At 41.8% G+C, this 23,896-nt stretch overlaps 1 protein-coding gene across 3 annotated transcripts in view; it reads left to right on the top strand.

Annotated features, from left to right (window-relative positions):
- The window catches only part of LOC121444457 (H(+)/Cl(-) exchange transporter 4), a 68,916-nt gene that overhangs the window by 9,236 nt on the left and 35,784 nt on the right, over positions 1-23,896 (top strand). The window contains exons 1-4 of one of the 3 annotated variants that reach the window (XM_041646264.1): positions 3,778-3,799; positions 18,153-18,307; positions 19,898-19,997; positions 23,566-23,753. In XM_041646264.1, the coding sequence (XP_041502198.1) occupies positions 18,164-18,307; positions 19,898-19,997; positions 23,566-23,753 (432 nt within the window). In that variant the 5' untranslated portion in view covers positions 3,778-3,799; positions 18,153-18,163. Of the gene's footprint in view, positions 1-3,777; positions 3,800-18,135; positions 18,308-19,897; positions 19,998-23,565; positions 23,754-23,896 lie in introns of those variants that run through there. The other 2 variants (XM_041646262.1, XM_041646261.1) reach the window with 2 other exon arrangements.

Genomic DNA, 23,896 nt, shown 5'->3' with positions numbered 1-23,896 from the left:
CTGAAATAGTGGTGGTTGGGTGGGTTGATACAGGAATTTGGAGGTGGATACAATTCATCTCTAACAGTGCCAAGCAGTGCTGGAGGAAAGTTGTGCCCTGTCTCTCCCTGTACTGGCTTTCCTCACATTGGCCTTCTGCTGACCTTTTTTTTTTCTGACAAGTTTTTCTCCACAAACTGTTTTCTGCCTTCCTGTGATATTCTCACTTGTCGATTAATAAAAGTTAAATAGCCACCAATGACTAGTGGCTTTGTCAAGGTTACATGCAGGGAGGGGCATCAAACACAGCTTTGATGTTTCCCTCCTGTGTCCTCATACTGGTCACAGCAAAGAGAACAAGGCTGATGTGGCTGAGGTGGTGGATGAAGTTTCAGTCCTTTTGCATATTTTGGGGGAAGCAGGATTGGTGTAAGGCATGACTAGGCTGGGAGGAAGAACAGCTCACTATGGTGGGCCCTCCTATATACTGACCACAAAGTCCTTTCAGTCCAACAAGCACCTCCCAGGCTTCCTCTGTAGGAGGGATAGTAGGTATCACATTTAGCCCAATTAGCACAGACCAGGAACTAAGTAAGACCCGAGAAGTAAGCAAACACAACCAGGCCACAGAGCCCTGGGAGAACTGCTAGGTCAGCATAAGTACAGAATTCAGTGGTCACCCTGAGATGTGTGTGCAGGTTCCCTAGCCAAAGTCAGAGCAGATGCTAGGGGATCTGCAAAGCAGTTTCCATATGGTCTTCATGGTCTTGTCATGTCAGCCAAATCCCTACTCAACCCCAGTAGGGGTGGGCCTACCTAACAGCGTTTTCTCTGCCACCCTTCCTCTTGTTACTGGTGATCATTATTCCCAAACCTTTCTTATACCCATCTTTTGTAGCTTCAAGTCAGGTTAAACTCACTTTCCTGTAAGGAAAGCCTGGTCTCAAACATACATGAAGCCCAGCCAATAGCTGGGTACTGTGCTTTCAAGAACTGATGGTCATCCTTTGCCCCTGACTATTGAACTCAACATTCCAAGGTAGGAAACAGCTACTTTCCTCCTTCGCTATCTCTGGAGACCTCTGCAACTCCAATGACTTTGTCTTTAGCTGCACCAGATGTCCCATCATCCATTGACTGCCTTAATTTTGTACCTAGGGTACATTTGATAGTATCTTTTAAAGGTAGTTTAAAAATGTTTTCATTAATTGATTTATTAATTTTCGGACAAAGTATCATGTATCCTAGGCCAACCTCAAACTCACTTTGCTGAGGGATGACCTTGAATTTCTGATCTTCCTGCCTCCACGTCCCGTCCCACATAGGAAATGAAAGGCATGGGCCACTACTGGTGGGGAGTAAACCCAGGGCCACTTGCACACTTGGTAAACACTCTGTGAACTGAGCTACATCCCCAGGGCCTGACCAAAACTTTTTTCAAAATCATTTATCTATCTATCTATCTATCTATCTATCTATCTATCTATCTATTTGCATTTGTGTGTGTCTCTATGCTCATGAATATATGATATGAGTTGTCAGAATACAGTTGGTTGAGAAAGTGGCTCTTTCCTTCTATCATGTGGCTCCTGGGGATCAAAATCAAGTTATCAGGCCTGGTGATAAGTGTTTTACCCATTGAGCAATCTCACTAGCCCAACAGTAACATTTCCAGAAAAAAGCTATTCTCTGGTAAGTTTTTTTTTTAAAAGAATTATTTATTTATTATATATACAGTGTTCTGCCTGCATGTATGCCTGCACTCAACAAGATGGGATCGTATCTTATTCTATATGGCTGTGAGCCACCATGTAGTTGCTGGGAATTGAACTCAGGACCTCTGGAAGAGCAACCAGTGTTTTTAACTGCTGAGGCATGTCTCCAGCCCTCCAGCCCCAACAGTAGCTTTTTAAAAATAAGACTGCATTAGCTCAAATGAATTAGAAATGGATGAGGGTTCACATGGGCAGCAAGGTGATAGGAGTCGCTTCCTTCCATGCGGAGGAACCCACCCTCTCAGATAGATCTTCTCTCATGCCCTTCTGTTGCTTAACTGTAAAGGCGTTTGTGTACTTACTTTATCGGCCCTCATGGCAGTTTTATCTTTTTTCTCTCGTTGCTTTTAAGAGACCCTGGTTTAGTGTTACAGAGATGGCTCAGCAGTTAAGAGCACTGGCTGCTTTTCTAGAGGACCCAGGTTCAATTCCCAGCCCTCAAATGGCAGCTCATAGTTGTCTCTAAATCCAGTCTTAAAGATCCAGCACCTTCTGGTCTCTCTCTGAGAGCACTTCACATATGTGGTACACAAGCATACATTCAGTTTGACTTCCCTTCATATATATAAAATAAAAATAAATATGTAAAACATACATAGAGAAAGATCCTGGTTTTCATTAGTTTTGGCGATTTGGTTGTGATGTGCCTGGGTGGTTCTTTTTGTTTTGAGATGCATTGAGCTTCTTGTTTCATTCAGAAATAAGGTTTTCTACAATTAATGTTCTAGTTATGATATGAAATTTATTTCAGGTAATCTTCCTGAGATACTTTATATACTAATTGTACAGTGCTGTGGATGGAACCTAGGGTCCCAAACATGCTGATCCACTCTCTAGCTCCTTGAATGGATTAAAAAACTGGTTTCCCTGTGGAATTTTTACCCTCCTCCATTTGCCTGAGAGCATTAGTGGTTGGTCTCATGGTTGGTTTAAGGATCTGTTGGATTGTGGTTGCTACCAAAATTATCAGTTTGGAGGGGCAAGAGAGTAGGGGTATTTCTATATCAGTTCCTAAAGTCATTGTAAACACTGGCTCCCAATCATGACTTTTAAGCATGTCATGTGAACAGAACCACCATCCCTGGCATCCACAAGGATGTCAGTTATAGAGATGCTACTAGAAATCAGATGGCGCTTACAAGCTTTTGAGTGGTATGGGTTATTCTAGAAATTGGGTAAGGACAACAGAGTCACATGTACAAGGCAGTTCACAGTTCCCATGTATTACAACAACTGGTAAAACTGGTCAAGGTCCAGACTTGTTTATAATTTCTTTGGAATGTGGCATTAGTGCCTGGCAAATGTTGAGAATGGAGGTGTGGGGAAGAGCCTCATGTACCTAGCTCTGAATCTGGTGTGTGTGTGTGTGTGTGTGTGTGTGTGTGTGTGTGTGTGTAGAGAGAGACAGAGACAGAGAGAGACAGAGAGAGGCAAAGAGAGGCAGAGAGAGAGAGAACCAGCCAGCTGTGGTCTTCGTATATATTTATATAATCCTAGTAGTCTATGATACGAGGACCAAGGAGAGGACCCCAGTTTGCTTTTCTTTGCTATGATAAAAACAACCTCACAAAAAAAGCAAGTTGAGGAGTAAAGGGTTTATTTCATCTTACATTTTGCAGTCTAACCATAGGGGAAGGCAAAGCAGAAAGCTGAACAGGATGAAAACCTGGAGGCAGGAACTGATGCAGAAGTCTTGATGGAGTGCTGCTTAGCAGGTTTCTCCCCATGCCTTGTTCAGCCTGCTTTCTTAAATTACTCAGAACCAGTTGGCCAGGCATGACCCTGCCCAAAATAGGCTGTGTTCTCCCCCATCAATAACTAATCAAGACTTGCCTACAGGCCAACCGGATGGACCAAAGTCCCTCTTCCCATATGTCCCTGGCTTGTGTCAAGTTGACAAAAGAAACTAACCCGAACACAGAGAGAGAAGAGTCAGGATTTCAGTGTCATCCCACGCTACATAGAAGGTTTTAGCTTTGTCTAGGTTATATGAAACTCAGTCTCAGGAAAAAAAAATGGAGAAGAAATAAAAGAATCATAACAGAGTGAGTAAGATTTTATTTTCTACCCACATGTGTTCTCTCTGTCTCTCTATGTCTGTCTGTCTCTGTCTCTTTGTCTCTATCTGTATTTGTCTTACTGTCTCTGTCTCTTCACTGTTTTTAAACTTCCATTTTGAATCTTTCAATTCAGAGCAGCATGAGCATATAGCTAGAGCAATATTTGCTACTGCCTTAAAACATCTGTGGCATATTTATTTTTGTATCCATCCACTCAGGCAGGTTAGGAACATTAAGTTCTTAATGGTGGTGCCTGTAATATCTACATTCAAGAGACTGAAACAGGAAGATTGCTGTGACTTTTTGGCAGTCTGAGGTATGGAATAACAGAAAACAAAGTAAACAAAAAAGGTCCATGTTTTTATGTTGGGCAGTGTGAAACTAGAGATAACTTTGCATTGCATGGCTGTGTTTAAACATTTTGTTTTGTTGAGTGCAGAGACTCACACTCTGAGGAAAGGCAACCTGGGGTATCATTATTCAGTTCTCAGCAGAGAACAGTGAAGAATGAGAAAGTAGCCTGGTTATCCAAAGCCCAGGGGGCTGATCTGACTGCTGGGTCTAAGAGCAGTTCCCTGAAACCCCAGCCACCTTTGTCAGGACATATCATATTGCCTCCATCCATCACCTTCTAAACCAGACTTGTGACTTTTATTGTTTGTGTCTTTGCTTTTCTCTGTAGAATTACCACTGAATTGTTCGCTCTCGTAAATCATAACTTACTTTAGCCTGTTTCTGAATAGTCCATAAATATAATCACATGTGTATTCTGATGTATCTGGATTGTTTGGTTCACCATTCTGTGCTTAAAAGTTATAAATTGTAAGCATGTTTAAGGATGTGCTTCAGTCGGGATAGATTAAAAGAGAAGAAACTAAAGGGAACAGAGAAGCTGCAGTGACTTTTAGGGACAATTACACCAGTGCCTGCCTGTTCCTTAGTGCTCAGTTGATATTATGGGCTCTTCAGTTTTGAACTTCTGGCAACCTACAGGCCCAGAAGAGAAACTCCAGCGAGGCTAAGTTATAAATTAAAGAAGATAGGGAAAGGCAGACTCCTTTTCCCAGGGGCATTGGTTTCTGGAGCAATTGGTGAAGTGGAAGAGTCTGAGAGGCTCCCTCTGGTGGCCATATGTGATGACACTATGTGTGAGCCCAGAGACTACCATGTAGATTACAAGAAAAAGACCTTTTAAAGGCTACCTGTGGATTAGTCATTGGAATTGTTTAGAAAATTGTTAAGAAATTAATGCTTCTTTTCCTGTGGGGGAGGGAGGCTTATTTTTAGATGCCACCTGACCTAGGCCTGTCTGTGAGCATGATCTTCTCAGGTCCTGTAAGTGTGCACTTCTAGAATTCCTATTGAGTCCTACACTGTTCACTAGAGGTGACCTCTAATATTGTCCTTGAATACTTTATTAGAGAAATGCAGCCATTACATTTTATTCATGAACCAAGGCAACAGGAAACTGAAGGAATTTATTAGTTAGGGGAAATTCTTCTGGTTGGATGATCTCATAAACACCTTAGAGTGTGTATGGGTAGGGTGTGTGTGTGTGTGTGTGTGTGTGTGTGTGTGTGTGTGTGTATGTGTGTGTGTATTACGAACTGCCTTTTATTATCTCAAAGTGTCAAGGTTGAAATGTTAGTAATGTTCTTTATTGATATTTCTAGGACTTCATTCTGTCCCCTAAATGATCTGTGAGACATGACTGTGACTGCTTAACTTTGAAATAGTCCCAGTGGATCACAACAAATACCTGTCCATAGAGGAATGGAGCAATACATTGGAACTTAGTTCTGCAGGCAGATAATAGAGTAGGAACTGGCGAAGCATATTGTCTCATGGGCCAAACCCAGCTTGCTACCTGCTTTTGTGTGACTTCTGGGCTAAGAATGATTCTTATTTTTATATTATTGAAGCTAAATGGTTTTTACATTTTAATATTGTTGATGCCCCCAAAGTATTTTGTAACACATGAAGATTATGCAAAATTGGAATTTCAGTGTCCACAAACAGTTTTATTGAACCAGAGCCACATATTGACTGTATGTCTGGTCTTTCAGTGCTTTTGAATGACAACATGGAGGCATATAAACCTAACATTGACCACATGGCTCACAAAGTTTTAAATATTTGCACTCTGACCCTAGAAAGAAAACATTGCCCCCCACCCTCGCAATTTTAAGGCAGAGAGGTAGAACACAGTAATTATGTTCAACAATGTAGATGGACCTTATAGCATAATTTAGAATACAAGACACTGGAAACAAAAGACTTAATTGATAAAAAGTTTGAAGATAAGTAGTGGCAGCATATGGTATAGGCTTATCATAAAAGTGGTTAAGAACTATGGGTGCAATGGTAGGCTTCTAGGACCTAGGTACATCCCAATTAGTTTTTGAGATAGAGTCTCCCACTGAACCTTGAGCTCACAAATTCAACTAGACTGGCTGGACAGTAAATCTTAGGGATCCTCCTGTGTCTGCCTCCCCTGTGCGGGGCTTTCAAGTATATTGCTGCATTCCTTTCTTAACATGGGTTATGGTTGTCCTGACCAGTGGGACACGAACGAGAACACAGCACGAACCTTGAAGGAAGAGGAATGAAAGGGGCAAGAGACACGAGAAACGGACAGCAAGTCTGTGTTCTGATCAAGCTGCCAACATTACTTTTTCTCAGGAGCATTATGTAGCAAAAAAGCAGTGGGGAGGGCATGATGCTGGAATGTCAGGTCTGGAGACTCCCTAGCTGATAGGAAGAGATAAGGAAATGCTGAGGGTCTGTAAATGTTTTCAGGGGAAGTGTTAATCACTTCTGGAGCCCACAGGTCTGCAATCCTGTAGGCACTCTTAACTCACAGGGAGATAAGGATTATATCCTAGGCCCGGAACTTGCTCTACAGAGGTGACAGAGGTGAATATCTTACTTAATGACTACCATGGCTATAACCAAATACAGGTCTTTGCTCCCAGCAGATGGGGGTGGAATTCAGGTTCTCACAGGTGCATAGCAAGCACTTTGCTGACTAACTTGTCCTCACAGCTCTGATTTTTTTGTATTTTTGTAGCTAGTTGTTTACTTCAGAAGGAAGAGATTTCAACTTGGGGTGTAAGTGAGTGGTAGAACACATGCTCAGTGTGCATGAAACCCCAGATCCATCTACGTGAACTGGAAAGAAAAAAAAAAAAAAACAAAGGTGGAGGGAATGGAGAGAGACTTCAGTCTGGCAACTCCTCAGAAGTTTAAATACAGAGTTCCCTTTTATCCTAGCAACTTCAATTTTTTTTCTTAGTTTTTCAAGACACAGTTTCTCTGTGTAACAGCTCTGGATGTCCTCTAACTAGCTCTTGTAGACCAGGCTTGCTTAAACTCACGGAGATCCGCTTGCCTCTGCCTCCTGAGTGTTGGGATTAAAGCGTGCACCACCATTGCCCAGCTAACTTCACTCTTAAGCATATATGCAAGAGACATAAAAACATGAATACAAAGACCTTATACCATGTTTATAACAGCCCCAAAGTAGAGATCACCCAAATATTTAGTTAGGAGATTATAGAGAAACCAAGTGTGATACTGTGCCACTATGGAATATCATTCAGCAATACAAAGGAATGATGTGCTAATACATGATCTTCTTTAAGATGGATCTTGAAGATATTGTGCTAAGTGAAAGGAGCTAGCCACAAAAGGCCACATCAGATGTTTCCATTTAGGTGAAATATTATAAAATAGGCAAATTCAAAGACAGAAAATATATCAGCGGTTGCTGGAAGACTAAAGAGGAAATGATTGCTAGTGGTTATGAATTTACATTTAGGGGAGATTGGATAGTGTTGGTGATTGCACAAGTCTGGAAATGTACCCAAGTATAAATTGGAGTTTTATACTAGATGAATTAATTATGTATAAACTATGCCTAAAAGAGATTATTGTTCCATGGCTCACTGTGCATTTATATAGGTCAGAGTGTAGAAGTCTTAAGGTGACAGCCACTTTATCAACACAGCTCAAGGGATTGGCTCTTCCCACCAGTTTATCCAGTTTAGTCCCTTGGATCCAGGTTGATTGAATAGTACAAAGCAGGATCTAGAATTCAGTTAAAAAGCACCACCAAAACTCTAGTTCTCAGAAAAAATTGAAAGATCATAGCAAAATAACTAGTTTCTTTGAGCTTTCCCTGTGATTCTATCTAGCTTGCTTCCCACTTCCCTGACCTGAGAGCAGTGAGACTCTTGCCATTGGCTTCTGTTTATGCATTGCTATTTCCGAGTGGGGACTGCTAGCTTCTTGCAGGTTATTGTGAGGATCCATTGCTTGCCTGTATGAATCCTTTCTCTTACACTTTATTTTTCTTTGTTCCCCCCATCCCCGCTTCCTTCTTTCCTTGTCCCTCCCCAGCTCTTTTGAGACTTGTCTCTCTCTATAGCTCTGCTTTTCCTGGAACTTACTATATAGACCAGAATGGCCTTGAATTTGCAGCAGCCCTCCTCCCTTAGTCTCTCAATACTAAGATTACAGGTATATGCTGTTACACTCAGTTGTAGGTATCTGTTTATAGATATTTATCATACTGCTTGTTCCTCACTTCTAGATGGTAAGGACAATAATGGTTACTTTTGAGAGTTTGAGGCAATTGGCCTGATTATCTCTATTTGAATTTTGCGAATACTAAAGAATACATATTTTCAGTTTTTCCTCTCAGTACTATTCACTAGTTAAATACAAGTGGCAGTGAAGATAGCTCTGAAAATTATGAAACACAGCAAGGGCCTAAAAATTAGCTGTGACACAGACAAATCATTTTGATTAATTAATAAATGTTTGTTTGTCCCTGAGAGAGTAAAAGGACTAGTCATTAACTTTCAGTCACTGTGTCACGTGGCTTGGCAGGTCAATGGAGGTCACATAGCCAGACTGAGGATTCGTGCAAATATCTCAGTGGTTTGTCCACTTTGAATAGGGAAAATTCTTATTTGAAGAAATTAATCTCTAATAAATGCAAATATTTTAATGGTATTTTAGGGAAAAAAAGATTTAAAATTTCTGGCATAGATTCCTATTTTAGTGACCTACTTCACTGTTCTTTGATAAAAGCAACTATAGGAGGCCCCTGAGAAAGCACCATTGGAACTGGGCATGGTGATGCATGCCTTTAAACCCAACCCTTAATTCCAGCACTGGAGGGGGTGGGAGGGGGAGGAGGCAGAGGCAGGCAGCTGGATCTCTGTGAATTCGAGGCCAGTCTGGTCTACAAAGTAAGTTCCAGGACAGCTGAGTCTATTGAAATCAAACACCATTGAAACCGTAGCCTCCTCAGGCTGAAATGGAACCTGGGATTGGGTGCTGCTGTTTGTCAGCCAGAGACTCCACATAGTCACCATAACAGTACCCTGTGGCAAGTCCTGCTACAATCTCTGTTTCGTAGCTGGGAAAACTGAGACCAGGTAAGGCTCAGCAACTGGCCTACAATCATACCACTGTGGAGTGTCTTAACTGAGTAGGAACTCATACAGTATTGCCCCAAGGTCTTAATAGTGCTACCTTTCAGGATGAAAACTCAAAGTACAGCGGGAAACATGTATTAAAGAATTAACTTGGGCTAGGGACGGAACTCAGTTGGTAGAATGCTTGTTTAGCAAGCACTAAAACCTGGGTTCCATCCCTAGCAACACATAAACTGGGAGTGATCATGTACACCTGCCATCCACAGCACTGGGAAGGTGGAAGCAGGGGATCAAAGTTCATGCCTTTATTCCCAGCACTCTTGAGGCAGATCTCTGTGAGTTCGAGGCCAGCCTGGTCTACAGAGCAAGTTCCAGGACAGCCAGGCTACACTGTGAAACACTGTCTTAAACCCATCCTCCAACCCCAAAAATGTTCCAAGGACATCAGCTATATAGCAAGTTGAAGGTTGGCTTGAACCATGTCTCAAAAACAAAGTAGTACTTGATATTTGAAACTAGCATGCTAGTAAGTCCTTTACCACTGAACTACAGTGCCAGCCAGCCATCTATTTTAAAGTATACCTATGAAAAACTATGACAACATGTTATAGTGACTTACAAACTAAGATGGTCAGAAATAATCAATATTTTCTTCTAGATACTTTCTCCATTTGTGAAAACTTTTTTGTAAGGTGAATGGTCAATTCTATTTTTCAAAAATGGTCACAACACTGTTCCTGGATTCCGGGTGTTTTCTAGAGACTCAGCACTCGCCCATCAGGATTGTGATCTATTTTCCACTCACTTGACCTTGAGTGTGCTTTTGCAACAGCCTGCCTGACTTCTGAGGCTAAGTGAGGTAAAATGACACAGATTCTTTTTGGTGTCTGTCAGGACACAGTCACCTTGGAGTCTAGGGCCTCCAAGTAAGAAGGCCTACCACCCAAAGCAATCATATTGGAGAGGCCACATGGCAGTACCATGCGGAGCCTCAGCTATTCTAGTCCTCATTTGTTCATTCTCCCAAGCTGGGCACAGCTGATAGTGAGCAAGCTTTCAAATGATTTCAGGCCCTGCTGACTGTAGTCTCCTGAGCAATCTCTAGTGAGAACTGTCTTTTTTTTCTGGTCAAATCCCAGTGCTATTAATGACAAAAATGAGGCACTTGTTCCTATGTAAGCCATCATGTTTTGAGATCAACAATAAATGACCTATATATCTCATTTTATGGTTATAATAAAAGTGATACAACTAGTTTCTGCCTTCCTAGAACTGTGATCACAAGTTTTGTGTTACTCATCCTGCTTTTTTCATGGATTCTGTGGATCTAACTCAGGTCCACATGTTTGTGTGGCAAACACTTTCTTGAGGCAAGCTAGTCCCTTATAGTAATATCATAAGGCAAAAGGACAGAGGTATTATATTAAATATTGCTGTCTGTAGCTAAAGAAAAAGGTCTGCCCAATGCAAAGCTATGCTTCTTGAGCTACTTTCTTGGGCTCCTAGTCAGAGGTCAATAATTCCTTTTACCTCCTTCACCCAATCCATTTGCAGTAGAGCTCAGCTCCCCTCTCCCCATACCCACTTTCCTGCCAGTCATGGTAGAGCATAGCAGCACTTCAAGATACCAGTCCTAGTTTCTTGCTTTCTCTAAGCATGTCAATGACATGTTTTCTTGCTCATAGTGGTCTTCTGTTGGCCTTATATCCTTAAGATCAAGGACAGACCCAGAAACTTTAGAGACTGCCCATGAGTACTGGCCTTACCCATTTATTGAGTCCTTGTCCAATCTTCACTGCCTCGTATCTGGAAATGAAAGTATCCAAAAGCACTGTGAGAAGCACCTGGAACTGTTTACCTGCTGGGCACTAATACCACTTCTAATATCACTACTTTCTTGAGTCTGAGTTTGTGTGATGCTTCCAGAGGTGAACCTGAAAATTCTGAACCCTTAAGTCCAGAAAGATTCTGCTTTGACCTGGAAAGATGAATACAGACTAGAGTGTCCTGAAGACTGACTCAGTACTCAAAAAAAAAAAAAAAAAATAACTTTTAAACCTCTTCTGACCAACAGCATGAGTTCATACCACTGAGTTCAGTTTTAAAACCACAGAGTCAGGGGCTGGAGAGATGACTCAGAGATTAAGAGCACTGGTGCTCTTCCAAAAGTCCTGAGTTCAATTCATACTAAACACCATCTAGAATGAGATCTTGTGCCCTCTTCCGGAGTAAGGCATAAATGCAGGCAGAATGCTGTATGCATAATAAATAAATCTTTAAAAACAAACAAGCAAAAAAAATGCCACAAAGTCATTGAATTCCAGATCTGAAAGTACGCTCACAACACATATTTTATGAATAAGAAGATTAAAGCTCATAAAAGTCATGGAGGCCTTTTCCCATCATCCCACAGCTCTGCAGGGTGGAGACAAAATTTTTCAGGGACTTGAAGATTTGATATATTATTTGGGTCTTTCTAAACAGTAGTACCCTTCAGAGTGAAACCAGAATTTTAGAGTCAAAAAAATGTAGTCCCATAGAACTATTTGTTAGTGCTTTATCAATAATGTTGTCTTGCCTTATTCTTACAAGTACCTAAGGGGAAATCTTGCCTCTATACTTCAGGGATGTGAAGAAACTGGAACAGAACTGAAAGCCTAGGCAGAACCTCTTGGGAGAACACATGCTGGGGATCAAATTTCATTTTCCCAGGCTCCTAATTTAGTTTTTTTCGGGGATGTGGCACCAATCAGCCAGAAGGGAATGGTCAACTGAAAATTGCCAAGGAACTTTGTTGTAACCCAGATGCTGATGCATTAAATGAAATAAAGAATCTAGAGTTTGTTGGGGGGGGTGAGTTGTTGTCTATGCTTTGTATGGCTGGGCCTTCTTTTGGCAATGGGCACAATCAAGGGCTTCTGCAGCGTGATCCTGGTGGCTTCTGATTTTTTGTTCTGAAAGACCTATACCCTCAAAATCATACTGATCATGTCCCCAAGGCTGTTGGTCTAAAGTACCCTGAACCAAACAGTAACTACTGACAAACTCACTTATTTGCTTTTGCATTTTTTTGTTCATGTATCTTCTACTCACACTTTTTTTTCTCCTCTCCCTCCTCTCTCATTCATGATGACATTAAAATGTCTTTCTATGTTAGGTGGTTGCAAGAAGTTCCAATGGGCTTTGCTGCCCCCGTGGTCCAGAAATAATGCATACAATTGAATTAATTCAGTGAAGGTTATTGAACACCAGCTGCATTTCAGGCCCAAACACAGAGAGGCAAAAATGACTTAAGATTTTCATACAACAGAAGATCACAGTAAAGAAGGAATGGTGTGATGTACATAGCAGTTCTGATAAGGGAGGCTTTGAAATGCCTAAGTAGGATGCAGCAGCTCTCTCTCTCTGGTGAAACTAATTCAGTCTCTATAGGTGAGGAGGTGCAGCAAAGCGCTCTGCAGAGTAAATCAGAACTTTCCAGGCAGAGACCAAGAAGCCTTTCAAAGGATCAAAGGAGAGCAGCAGCACATTCAAAGGGATGGCATTGGGGGCAGATATGCTGAGAGTTGCCATTTAGTTCAGGATGACATGTTCTTTTATACTTAGTATGTGTGTGTGTGGGGGGGGGGGGCTTGATTATTCTTGTTGATCTTTATCCAAGTGATTTCCTGCTTTCTTTCATCTCTAGAATCCATTACATCTTTACCAACACCCAACTATATACTGGCTAGGTTTCCTTTAAATAATACAGATTCCTATTCTGAGGGTGAGCCGACCCATTCAGAGTAGCTTTTAACATCAAAGTCCTAAATGGCATCATTGATGCTATCACTGCTAACACATGCATGTCTTTGTTGGGCTCTGGTAAACTGAGTTTACGGGATAGAGTCTGTTTTCATCTGCTGTTGAAGACTTTGATCCCAGTCTCTTGGAGGCTTCATGCTGAGACTAAGCCTTACAGATACTTTTTGCCTTAAGGGATTAGATAAAAGTCCTAGGTGTCCTGCATGCTTTCCAAAGTCCCTTTGTAGGTAAATAATGGTTGTATAGGAGAGAGTCTGTCTTCTCATGCAGAGTATCACCAGCATGAGCTAGGGAAAATTCTGGTCCTTCTTATCTCTTCTGGGTATTGTCATCCATTGCTGCTTCAATCCCCTTCACCACTGGAGTTGTTTTTCCTTTCTACAGAGTGGACTTCACTAGACTTCATTTTCCAGAGCCAAAGTGGGCATGACTGTATGCTGATAAAACTTGATTTACAAAATTATATGGTCAGACTTTTCCTGTATGGTGGATTTGCAGAGACTTGATGTAGGTGATTCAGATCAACAAGGGATCTCAGATTCAGACTGGAGGATGCTGTCTTTCTTTGATACAATGGCCTCAAGGTCATAAGCAGAGCTATCATCTGCCAAGCAAAATGTACCTGTTGGGAAGAAAGACTAAAAATAAGTGGTGCAAATGATGACGTAGGGTTCCTACACCATACTGAGCTGATAGAGTTGATCATTAATCAGGTGACTTATCCACACTACAGACTTCACAGAGGTGAAGGGGATTGAAGCAGCAATGGATGACAATGCCCAGAAGAGAGAGGAAGGACCAGAATTTTCCCTAGCTCATGCTGGTGATACTCTGCATGAGAAGATAGACTCTCTCCTATACAACCACTATTTACCTACAAAGGGACTTTGGAAAACATGCAGGGCACCTAGGACTTTTATCTAATGCCTTAAGGCAAAAGAGCATCTGTAAGGCTTAGTCTCAGCATGAAGCTCCCATATCTGGCTGGACTCCAGTTACTCCTCTATTTGTGCTATCTCACTGGGCAGAGTTCCCTTCATTTTCCTTGCCCATGTTTTCTCTGTTTGTACCCTTTGCAGTCATCCCTTGGTCCTTTCTCCTTGTTCCAAGAGAGACATCAGCGACTCCTTTGGGGGTACCTGGGAGGCAATCAAAACTCAGTTGATTATTTTTCCCTACTAATTCTGGGTCTAGTAGTCATACCTGACATTCTCCATCAATGTCTGCAGATGAATGCACTGTGGGGAAGGCTCAATGGGAAAAGCTCTTGTCCTGCAATCATGGGACTTGAATTCAGATCCCCATGACCCTGTAAAACTGGTTGTGGTAACATATTTATGTATAATTCCAGAGCTCCTATGATGAGATGTGAATGAGACAGGGGAAGCCCAGGAAGCTGGGGAGCCAGGTAGCCTGGTGTACACAGTGATGAATAATAGATCTTGTCTCAAAAAAGGTAGGGGGCAAAGTGCAGCACCTAGGCTTGCCCCCTGGCACTTGTCTGTACACACACACACCCCTTCACCTCTCCCCTAAGTGAAAAGCTTGCTGATGGGTTTATTCTCTGGATTGACTTTTTCATTGTAGCACTATAGCCTGGAGTAGGTGCTGCAGTAGAGACTTGGTTAGATTTCAGGTAGTCCCCTCCCCACTTTTTGAGATAGGTCTCAGTTTGTAGCCCCATCTTGAATTCATGGCAGTCTTTCTGCCACATCTAACGAGTACTGGGATTACATGCATGAGCCACTCTGTCCAGCACCAATTTTCCTTTAGTAGCAGAACCAAATCTCTATTCCTCCATTAACTGAGGTGTTTTTTTGTCTTTTGACAAGACCTCTGAATTGTGTGTCTACAACCTGTCATCTTTTCTCATCAGAGAGTTTCCTTACTATAAGAGGTTTTGATCATGTTGTTTTGTGAAAATGAGAATGCTACCAGCTTTCTAATTTTATTCCTTCCCTTATATTTTTGGTTATGGTATTGGTTGCTACTGACTTATGCAATGTGTTTCTTCCCTGGATACTCATCAGTAGGTGTAGTTTTCAACTTGGCACAGCTCAGACATCAAACTTTGAAACTTAAAACAGCTGAGTTGCACAGATGGTCAAAAAATCAATCATTGTGGCCATTTTATTGCTTGTAAGGTGATTACCATATTTTGTTCATAGTGACTTTTCTAGTTGATTAAAGTGAAGTTTCATCAGGACATGGTTGAGTCTTCTAGATTCGTTAATATATAAAGCAATGAGAGAGGTCTGAACAGAAGTATTTTTATAACCACCTTCAATGTTTTAACCATTGATTCCTAGCCTTTTGTGGCCTTCATACTATAATTCAAATTTCCATGCTTTTTGCCAAAGTAATTTTTATTTGGTGCATTTTCCAGGCTCATGTCTTTGTAGAAGTCATTTATTTTTTTCTGTTAACCTGAGTGAACATTGATCCTGCTGCAATTTTTTTTTCTGTGCCTCAAATGGACTCCTATGTGATCTGGGAATGAGACTCAGAGGGTGGCAGAATATGGGAGGTTTATGATCGGTGGGTTTCCAGGCCAGGGGAGTCTGAACAGTTGGAATGGAATTGTTATCTAAGACATTCAAGACTTTTACTGTCCTGGCAGCAAGATCCATTTAGACTGTGTTTTAAGAAAAACTTAAGTGAGTGTCTTTTCCCAGTGCTCCTTGCCCAGGTCACTGTGCTGCCAGCTTTGCATGCCTCTTGGCTATCAGTAGTCTGTCCTACTGTTTTTGATGATATCCATGGCCCTCCTTTCTCAGAGAGCTGCTGCCACCTACAGATTGCTTTGATTGCCACTTGTGAATAAAAGTTACTCTGCAGCTACTGTTACACATCTGGATGATGACAACCACAGAGGCTGTTTACTTCTTTTGTCTATTCTGTCTCTCAGGAGGACCAATGATTTTGGTTATTATTATTATTTGACAATCTGACTGTTTCCTTTTATAGAACACAGAAAGAAGCTCATACTTATTTGTGAACCGTATTTACAAATTTGCCTATTCACTAAAATTTGCCATTTTCTGTGTTCTTCAGTAGAGCATCCCTGTAACAAAATAGCTTATCTAGTCAATGTAAAAAGGAGGGCTTATTGGGTTCATGGTTTTTGAGAATTCAGTCTGTGATCAATTAGCCACCTTGCTTTGGGATTTGACAGTGTACATTGTGGTACGATTGTGTGGTGGAACAGACACTTACTTCATGGCCAGGACATGAGAGGGGAGTGAGGGGAAGGAGCTGGGGCCTAGTACTTTCCTTTGGGGCCCACACAGTTTATCATCTAAGGACCAACCCCCTCCCCCTCAGCTCCTGCTCAAGGTTTCACTTCTTTTTGATAGCGCCACCTTGAGGATAAAATATGCAATACTCAGATTTTTAGGGGACTTTCAAGAACCTAACTATATATAGTACCAAGTCAGTAGTGGCACTTTAAAGGTTAGTCACTGACTTGGAAATTGTGTAGAATGGTGAAAAGTTCGAGTCATTAGGAACACATCTGGCAGCTGTGGTCAGAGAAGGTAACCTTTGCGTTTCCATGGTCATACTGTGAGCAAGTGACTTTTTCCTGTTTTATTTAGTTCTTCACTAAAAACAAAACCCCAAACCTGTGTTCCTTTTGTTGGTAATTTTGCTTTTCAAAGTGTCCTTGTTCCTATGTCCTAGAGCACTGTTTGTGATGTGCTTTTTGGAGAAAATATATCTGATAGAGAAACTTTGATCAGGCCTCAGCAGTGATGCAGTTGGTTGAGTTCAAGGATACTGAGTGAGGTGTGTCTATCAAATAAAATATCTTTAAATAGAAACACAAACAAAAAGAAGATTTATTGATAGGTTGAAAAAATTTGTGAGCAGAGGCTTGCAGGATTCATTTGGGGGCATTGTTTGGTATTTCTTTTCTTTCTTTCTTTCTTTTTTTTTTTTTTTTGGTTTTTCGAGACAGAGTTTCTCTGTGGTTTTGGAGCCTGTCCTGGAACTAGCTCTTGTAGACCAGGCTGGTCTCGATCTCAGAGAGATCCGCCTGCCTCTGCCTCCCGAGTGCTGGGATTAAAGGCTGCACCACCACCGCCCGGCTGTTTGGTATTTCTTAATTCAATGTTCAATATCACTTTGTAGAAGATAACTGGTGAATACTAAGGATGAACTGTGTACATATTACATTACAGCAGAAATACTGGAAATAATTTTTATGTTATATAAAAATGGAAGCTGGAAATAGTGGCACATGCTTGTAATCCTAGTACACAAAAGGCAAAGATAAGAGAATCAAGAGTTCCAGGACATTCTCTGTAACAACGTCAGTCTGGGCTACATGAGACCCTTTCTAGAAACAGTTAGAAAAAGAATTAATGGTAATGTATGTTGACTGAGTTTTCTGTCTTGCACAGTTCCCGCAATCATTAAGTCCCAAAGAAATCACACAGAGGTCTACATTAACTATAAACTGATTGGCCCATTAGCTCAGGCTTCTTATTAACTCTTACAACTGATGTTAGCCCATTATTCTTGTCTGTGTTAGCCATGTGGTTCAGTACCTTATTCAGCAGGGCAGTCACATCTTGCTGCTTCTATGGTCAGGTCAGGACTGCTGAGGAAAGGGCTTCCTCCTTCCCAGAATTCTCCTGTTATCATTGACCTACCTATACTTCCTATCTGGTTGTCCCACCTATACTTCCTGCCTGGCTCCTGACCAATCAGCGTTTTGTTAAAATATAATTGACAGAATACAGACATTTGTCCCACAACCAAATGTACTTGCCTAACATGTGAAAGGTCTGTCCAGTACACAGTACCACACGTACCCCTCCACATAAACACACACACACACATAGCACACACCCTACCACACACAGAAATACACACCAACACACAAAATACACATATAACCAGAGAAAAAGAAAAGTAGATTGTCCTTGGATTATGGTGCTATATTCATGTTGTGGTCATGCTTACTTTGTTTCTTTGTGGAGCTGGGGATCAAACCCAAGCTCTCATGCATACTATGCAGATACTCTTGTCCTGAGCTACACACGAGCCCTGTTTGCATTTTAACAGGTGGACTTCTCTTCCAGGAGTAACTAGCATGGTCAGCTCAGGAGCCATGAGTGCCTCTGGGAACCTAATGGACTTCCTTGATGAGCCTTTCCCTGATGTGGGGACCTATGAGGACTTTCACACCATAGACTGGCTAAGGGAAAAGTCCCGGGACACTGACAGACACAGAAAGGTAGGTGGTACTATGCTAAAGGAGTCTTTCCTGATAGATCCACAATGCTTCCATCTCCAGGTTATAGTCTGAGCCTGAGGCTGTGCATCATGTGTGGGTTCCACAGCAGGAAAGATCTAGTAGAGGAAGCAGAGACAAAGACTGAGAGTTACATACTTTGGGAAGAAATATGACCAGTGTAAACAACAAAGGGACCCTGAAGTCAGACACATTTGAACCACCTCTTGCCCTTAACACCTTCATGGTGGTTGAGTTTGAGGCTGTCATTTCTGGGCCTCATTTACTCATTAATCCTTGAGAAAAAAGTGATGACATTGAAGATTGGATGAGATTGTATGTGTGTCTGTGTTATGTTATTATGCTGCCAGATATCTAGTGTATACTAGAATATGGCAAATGCTATGGACTCATTTATGAGGGATGATTAGAGAGTTTTTTTTTCAGAGAGGTAAGATTTTCATTTGTTCTCTCAATGTGACCAAAAATTTGGTAGTCAGAGAGAGAGAAAAGATCTTAAATATAGGGAGTTTTTTTTTTTTTTAATTCACGGACACATGAAAGAATGTGACAGCTTCAGATCATTCCAGGGAGTCCTAGGTTTGTTGGAGGATTCCCAGAAGGAGATGAATAGAGATGAGCCTAGAAGATTATGCTACGGGGCTGTGTTAGGAATGATTAAATAACCCATGGGGAGGAGTTGGTGAAGGCTGAAGAGGACAGTAGAGAGGTACTGCAGAGAGACAAACAGGAAGCATAGGAGTGTGGTCACAAGGCAGGAGGAGTTCTTACTGGAGGCTGAAAAAAAAGATGCCTGTGGGATCATGATCAAGCCTCAAGCCATGTAGGGCTTTAGAGAAGGGAGCAGAGTGAAATGGAGTCATAGAACCATAGGTTCTTGTCAGACAAGGCAGGGCTTTTGCTAATGAGTGGAGGAAGAGGAGCAGCAGGGGCTTGGGAATAGTATGCTGTGCAGCTCAGTGTGAGGTTGGGCTCACCTTGGAGAGTGAGAGAGCCCTAGCCTGCAGATGGTTGCTGAAGCTTGAGACATGGCCAAGGTGGCTTGGGCACTTAAAGAGAGATGTGGTGGTGGAAACCGGACCCTGCAAAAGTTAGGGTACACATTTTGCGTACAGAGGAAGGCAGGTTGGAATCAGAGCCAAAGACTTGGAAGAAGCAGACAGGAATGAAATAGGAAACCAAGAATAGGTGGGGGGATGATGATGTTCGAGGAGTGTAGTGCTCCCCCAGAATGGGGAGGGAAAGAGGTATGCTATAAAAATGCCATAATGGTCTATGGAGAGTTAGAGTATCCCTAAAAGAGTACTTAATTAAAAATCCATATTGAATCTGATTATCTAAAATCCATTTTGAAGGGAGACACTGATTCTGTGCTGCATCCATATAGCCTTGTGAACTAGAAAGCCCATTTAATCAGTCTTGCATTGCTGCAAGAACAGTTTGACCGGGAATTTGATGGCTTAATTATATTCATCTCCTCAGTCACGTTGTTTCCTGAGGAATCTACTTCAGAGAAAGAAGCAGGAAATGGACTTGTGTTCTGATCAACTGCTTTGTGTATTTTATTTTTAGATAACCAGCAAAAGTAAGGAGTCAATCTGGGAGTTCATCAAGAGCCTGTTGGATGCGTGGTCAGGATGGGTGGTGATGCTACTCATTGGGCTGCTGGCAGGTATGTGCAAGATATGTATGTGTGCTGTACTCTGTTGTAGTAGGAGTGGTGAGGCTGCGTCCCCGGCACCCGGCCGCCCGCATGGCTAGCTTATGCCCTGAAATAATTACACGGAAACTGTATCCTTTTAAACACTGCCTGGCCCATTAGTTCCAGCCTCTTATTGGCTAGCTCTTACATATTGACCTAACCCATTTCTAATATCCCTGTAACACCACGAGGTGTCTTACCAGGGAAGATCTTAACCTGCGTCTGTGTCCGGTAGGAGAATCATGGAGACTCCTCAATCTGCTTCTTTCTCCCAACATTCTGTTCAGTCTACTCCGCCTACCTAATTTTATGTCCTAGGCAATTTCTTTATTTAACCAATGAAACAACAGATAGAAAGATGACCCTCTTCCATCAGTACTCTTAGTACCCCCACACTCCAGATGTTTAGGAGACACTGAAGCTATGGAGTATTCATCTTCTATCTCAATGTAAGAGATTTATTGATTGAAAATACCTGAATGACTATTTTTTTTCTAGACTCTACCAAGACTAAGGCAGGAGCCTGACCCTAACTGTGGCATCACAGACCAAAACAGAGATAGCTCACAAAGCAAGTGTGAACTTCTGGAAAGTTGCAATTAACAGCTCTATTTGGCCTTGTGCATACACTGTATAGATTTATGACTACCCTGGGATTTTACCAAAAGCACACATTTTATATTCTGTTATACCTAGCTATCTATGGGGTTACAAAATGTGGAAGCATTATAATTTTGAAGCATCAAGCATCACATGTGGTGGGCTTTTCCTACTACTTGAAAGCCCTGAAATGCATGATTGAGTATGCTATGACATTCAAAATAATATTAACCACCCACAGGATCCAAGGTGAATCCAGGACAGTTGCATCTAGACTATACACTGTTCCAACCCGTAGAGACTCCTCATCTTCTGTTGTCATAATCTCAGTGCCATTTTGTGGATAGTAGATATTTGGCTCTTTGTGGTAGTCGTTTGCTGAAGTTAGCTTCTTTTTTTAGAAGACTATGAGGGTTGGTATTAAACAGCATTTCTGGAGAAAACACTATGATGATGTAAAGACCTCTTTTCCCTTTATGATTCTAATGTGTAACTGGAGGCAGCAAACACTTCGAAAGCTAGTTCTACGGCCACAGTAAAAAGTGAAGGAAGGTACAGAATGAAGGGGTTTTAAAGATAGGCACATCCAGTGTTCTTTGGATTTGGATGCATATTGGAGCAAGATCTAGAAAGTAGCACCATTTTCCCTTGGCTCCAATGGGGGGAGGGGGAGGACTCAGGTGTCCAACTGCCTGGATGGATGTTCCCTTGGTTTTATTTGGGATCCTCGCAGAGGAATCACACTTATCCTCTGCAGAACTAATTTACCAGAATTTACCATAAGGCGGCACTGTTGTACCACAGACCAAAGCAGAGATGGTTCACAAAATAACTTGCATCAGCAAAGGAGATTGGATGAAGAGTAATGTGACTGTGAACGGTTGAAAAATGATGGATTTGGGGGTGATCATCAGATCTTGCTCACATGTCACTTTCTACTTGAAACTTTCTCTGATCATTTCTCTAAAAAAAATCACATCTTTCTCTCACTGAGCCTCTCTCACCAGTTTTAGTTTCTCTCTCTCTCTCTCTCTCTCTCTCTCTCTCTCTCTCTCTCTCTCTCTCTCTGTGTGTGTGTGTGTGTGTGTGTGTGTGTGTAACAGCTTTACTGAATTATACTACACATATTGCATGATTAACCCATTTAAAGTGTACAATTAAGTGGTTTTTAGTGTATTTATAGAGTTTGCAATTATCATCATGACCAATTTTAGAACAATTTTATCATTCCCACCTGAATATTATCTGCACCTTTTAGCTATGGAAGGATCTAAACCATTACCAGTCTACTTCCTTTCACTGGAGATTTGTCTGTTCTAGACATTCCATGTAAATGGAATTGAACATTATGTGTGTCTTTTGAAGTGGACCCAGGTCCAGATGCCTGGCCTGACCTTAACTGTGACACAAAAGCTAGATGACAAGACCTTTTCTTTCTCGTATATAAACTAGTTGAAGTAACACACACACACACACACACACACACACACACACACACACACATGTATAAACACATATAGATACATACACACACATATATACATGCACACACCTACATGCATACGTACACACACACTGTTCTCTGGGCCTGGATATACCTTTAGGGCTTAGTAGCAAGAGGGATACAAATAAGACAGTCAGGAAAGAATGCATACTATGAAAGGAGAAAAGGGGTTTAGGGTCAAGCTTTGAAGAAATATCCCCCTTAGAAAGCAGAGTGGAGAAGCAGGAAAGATCAAAACAGACAGAAAATCCGAAAGCAAGGGGGAAACCAGGAGAGCTAAACTTTGCAGAAGCCATGAGCTTCTGGAAGAATGGAGTGCTTGGCAATTTCAAATGATGCCAAGAGGCCTAAAACTAGGGTTGGCAACCTTCTTTCTATCAAAGGCTAGCAAATAAGTGTTTTTGGCTTTTTGAGCTGTGTAGTTTCTCTCTCTATACTTCAACTCTGCTACTGTAGCAGGAAGCCACAGTCAGCATCCAATGATAAAGTGTGGCTGTGCTGGGTTAAAGCTTTAGTAACAAAAAGGCAGTGGGCTACATAGGGCCTCTTGGTTGTGCGCTGTATGACCTGTTCTGAATAATGAAGACTGGGTACAGGCTATTGCTTTCCTAGTAGAAGGAGAGAATGAACTGGACTGAGGGAAAGAAGAGAGAAGGGAAGCTCCAGGACAGTGTCTGGAGGGGAATGTGGACTAGGGGTGACTTAAATGTTGATGAGAAAGCCATGGAGAGGGAAGGGTTGTTTACTTGCTTATGTGTTTGGTGCATGTGATGTGAATTATGCATGTGTTGTGTGTGTGTGTGAGTGTGTTTGTGTGTGTGTGAGTACACCCACCAGTATATTTGTATTTTGAGGCCAGACAAAGATGTCTTCCTGTGTTTATTTCTACCGTATTCCCTCCAGGCAGGACCTCTTACTGTATCTGAAGTTTGTTCTTTTGGCTAAACTGGCTGTCCAGGGAGCTTCCGGTATCTCCATTTTGCCTCCCTCAACACTGGGAATATAGGTACACATGGTCATGCCCAGGTTTTATGTAGGTGTTGGAATTTGAACTCAGGTCCTTATGATTGCATAAAAAACAGTCTTATCTCCTGAGCCATCTTCCTAAATTGAGGATAATTTTTCAAGCTGTATATTGACACTAAAAAACTCAGAGAGTGATGACTGAATCCTAAACTTTTTTCTGCCCTCACAACTTAAGAGAACGGAACCACATAGCCCTGCTACCTGATTTAAGGCCCTAGGGCTTTTGTGGCTCTTTGGGATGCCTACTGACTGACTGGCCCATGCCATAAATGCTCAGGTTACTTCCAAGTGGATGAAAGCAGCTGTCAGTTTTAGTGGCAGTAGCATGGGTGTGCACTCAGCTTTGGGAATGCCCTGTGTTCTTTCCATGTGGCAATTCTTCTCCATGATTTATTCCTCTTCTTCTAGGTACCTTGGCTGGGGTCATCGATCTTGCTGTTGACTGGATGACAGACCTGAAGGAGGGTGTCTGTCTATCTGCTTTCTGGTACAGTCATGAGCAGTGCTGCTGGACCTCTAATGAGACCACTTTCGAGGACAGGGACAAGTGTCCCCTGTGGCAGAAGTGGTCAGAGCTTCTGTTGAGCCAGTCAGAGGTGTGTATCTGTGTAGGGTCTTGGGACCACCATAATCCCAAGTTCCTGAACACCTATGATTTCACCTTCAGATAATATTCTCTGGCTTAAATAGTGCTGTTGCTTGCTTTCATTGATTTCTGCGGCTTCTCAGAGTTTACCTA

The sequence above is a fragment of the Microtus oregoni genome, unplaced genomic scaffold, assembly GCF_018167655.1.
Source record: "Microtus oregoni isolate MIOR12 unplaced genomic scaffold, Mior012 000127F_ref0000509, whole genome shotgun sequence".
NCBI classification, from domain to species: Eukaryota; Metazoa; Chordata; class Mammalia; order Rodentia; family Cricetidae; genus Microtus; species Microtus oregoni.
The sequence above is the reverse complement of the archived record's forward strand: the minus strand, read 5'-3'. Positions and strand labels throughout refer to the sequence as shown.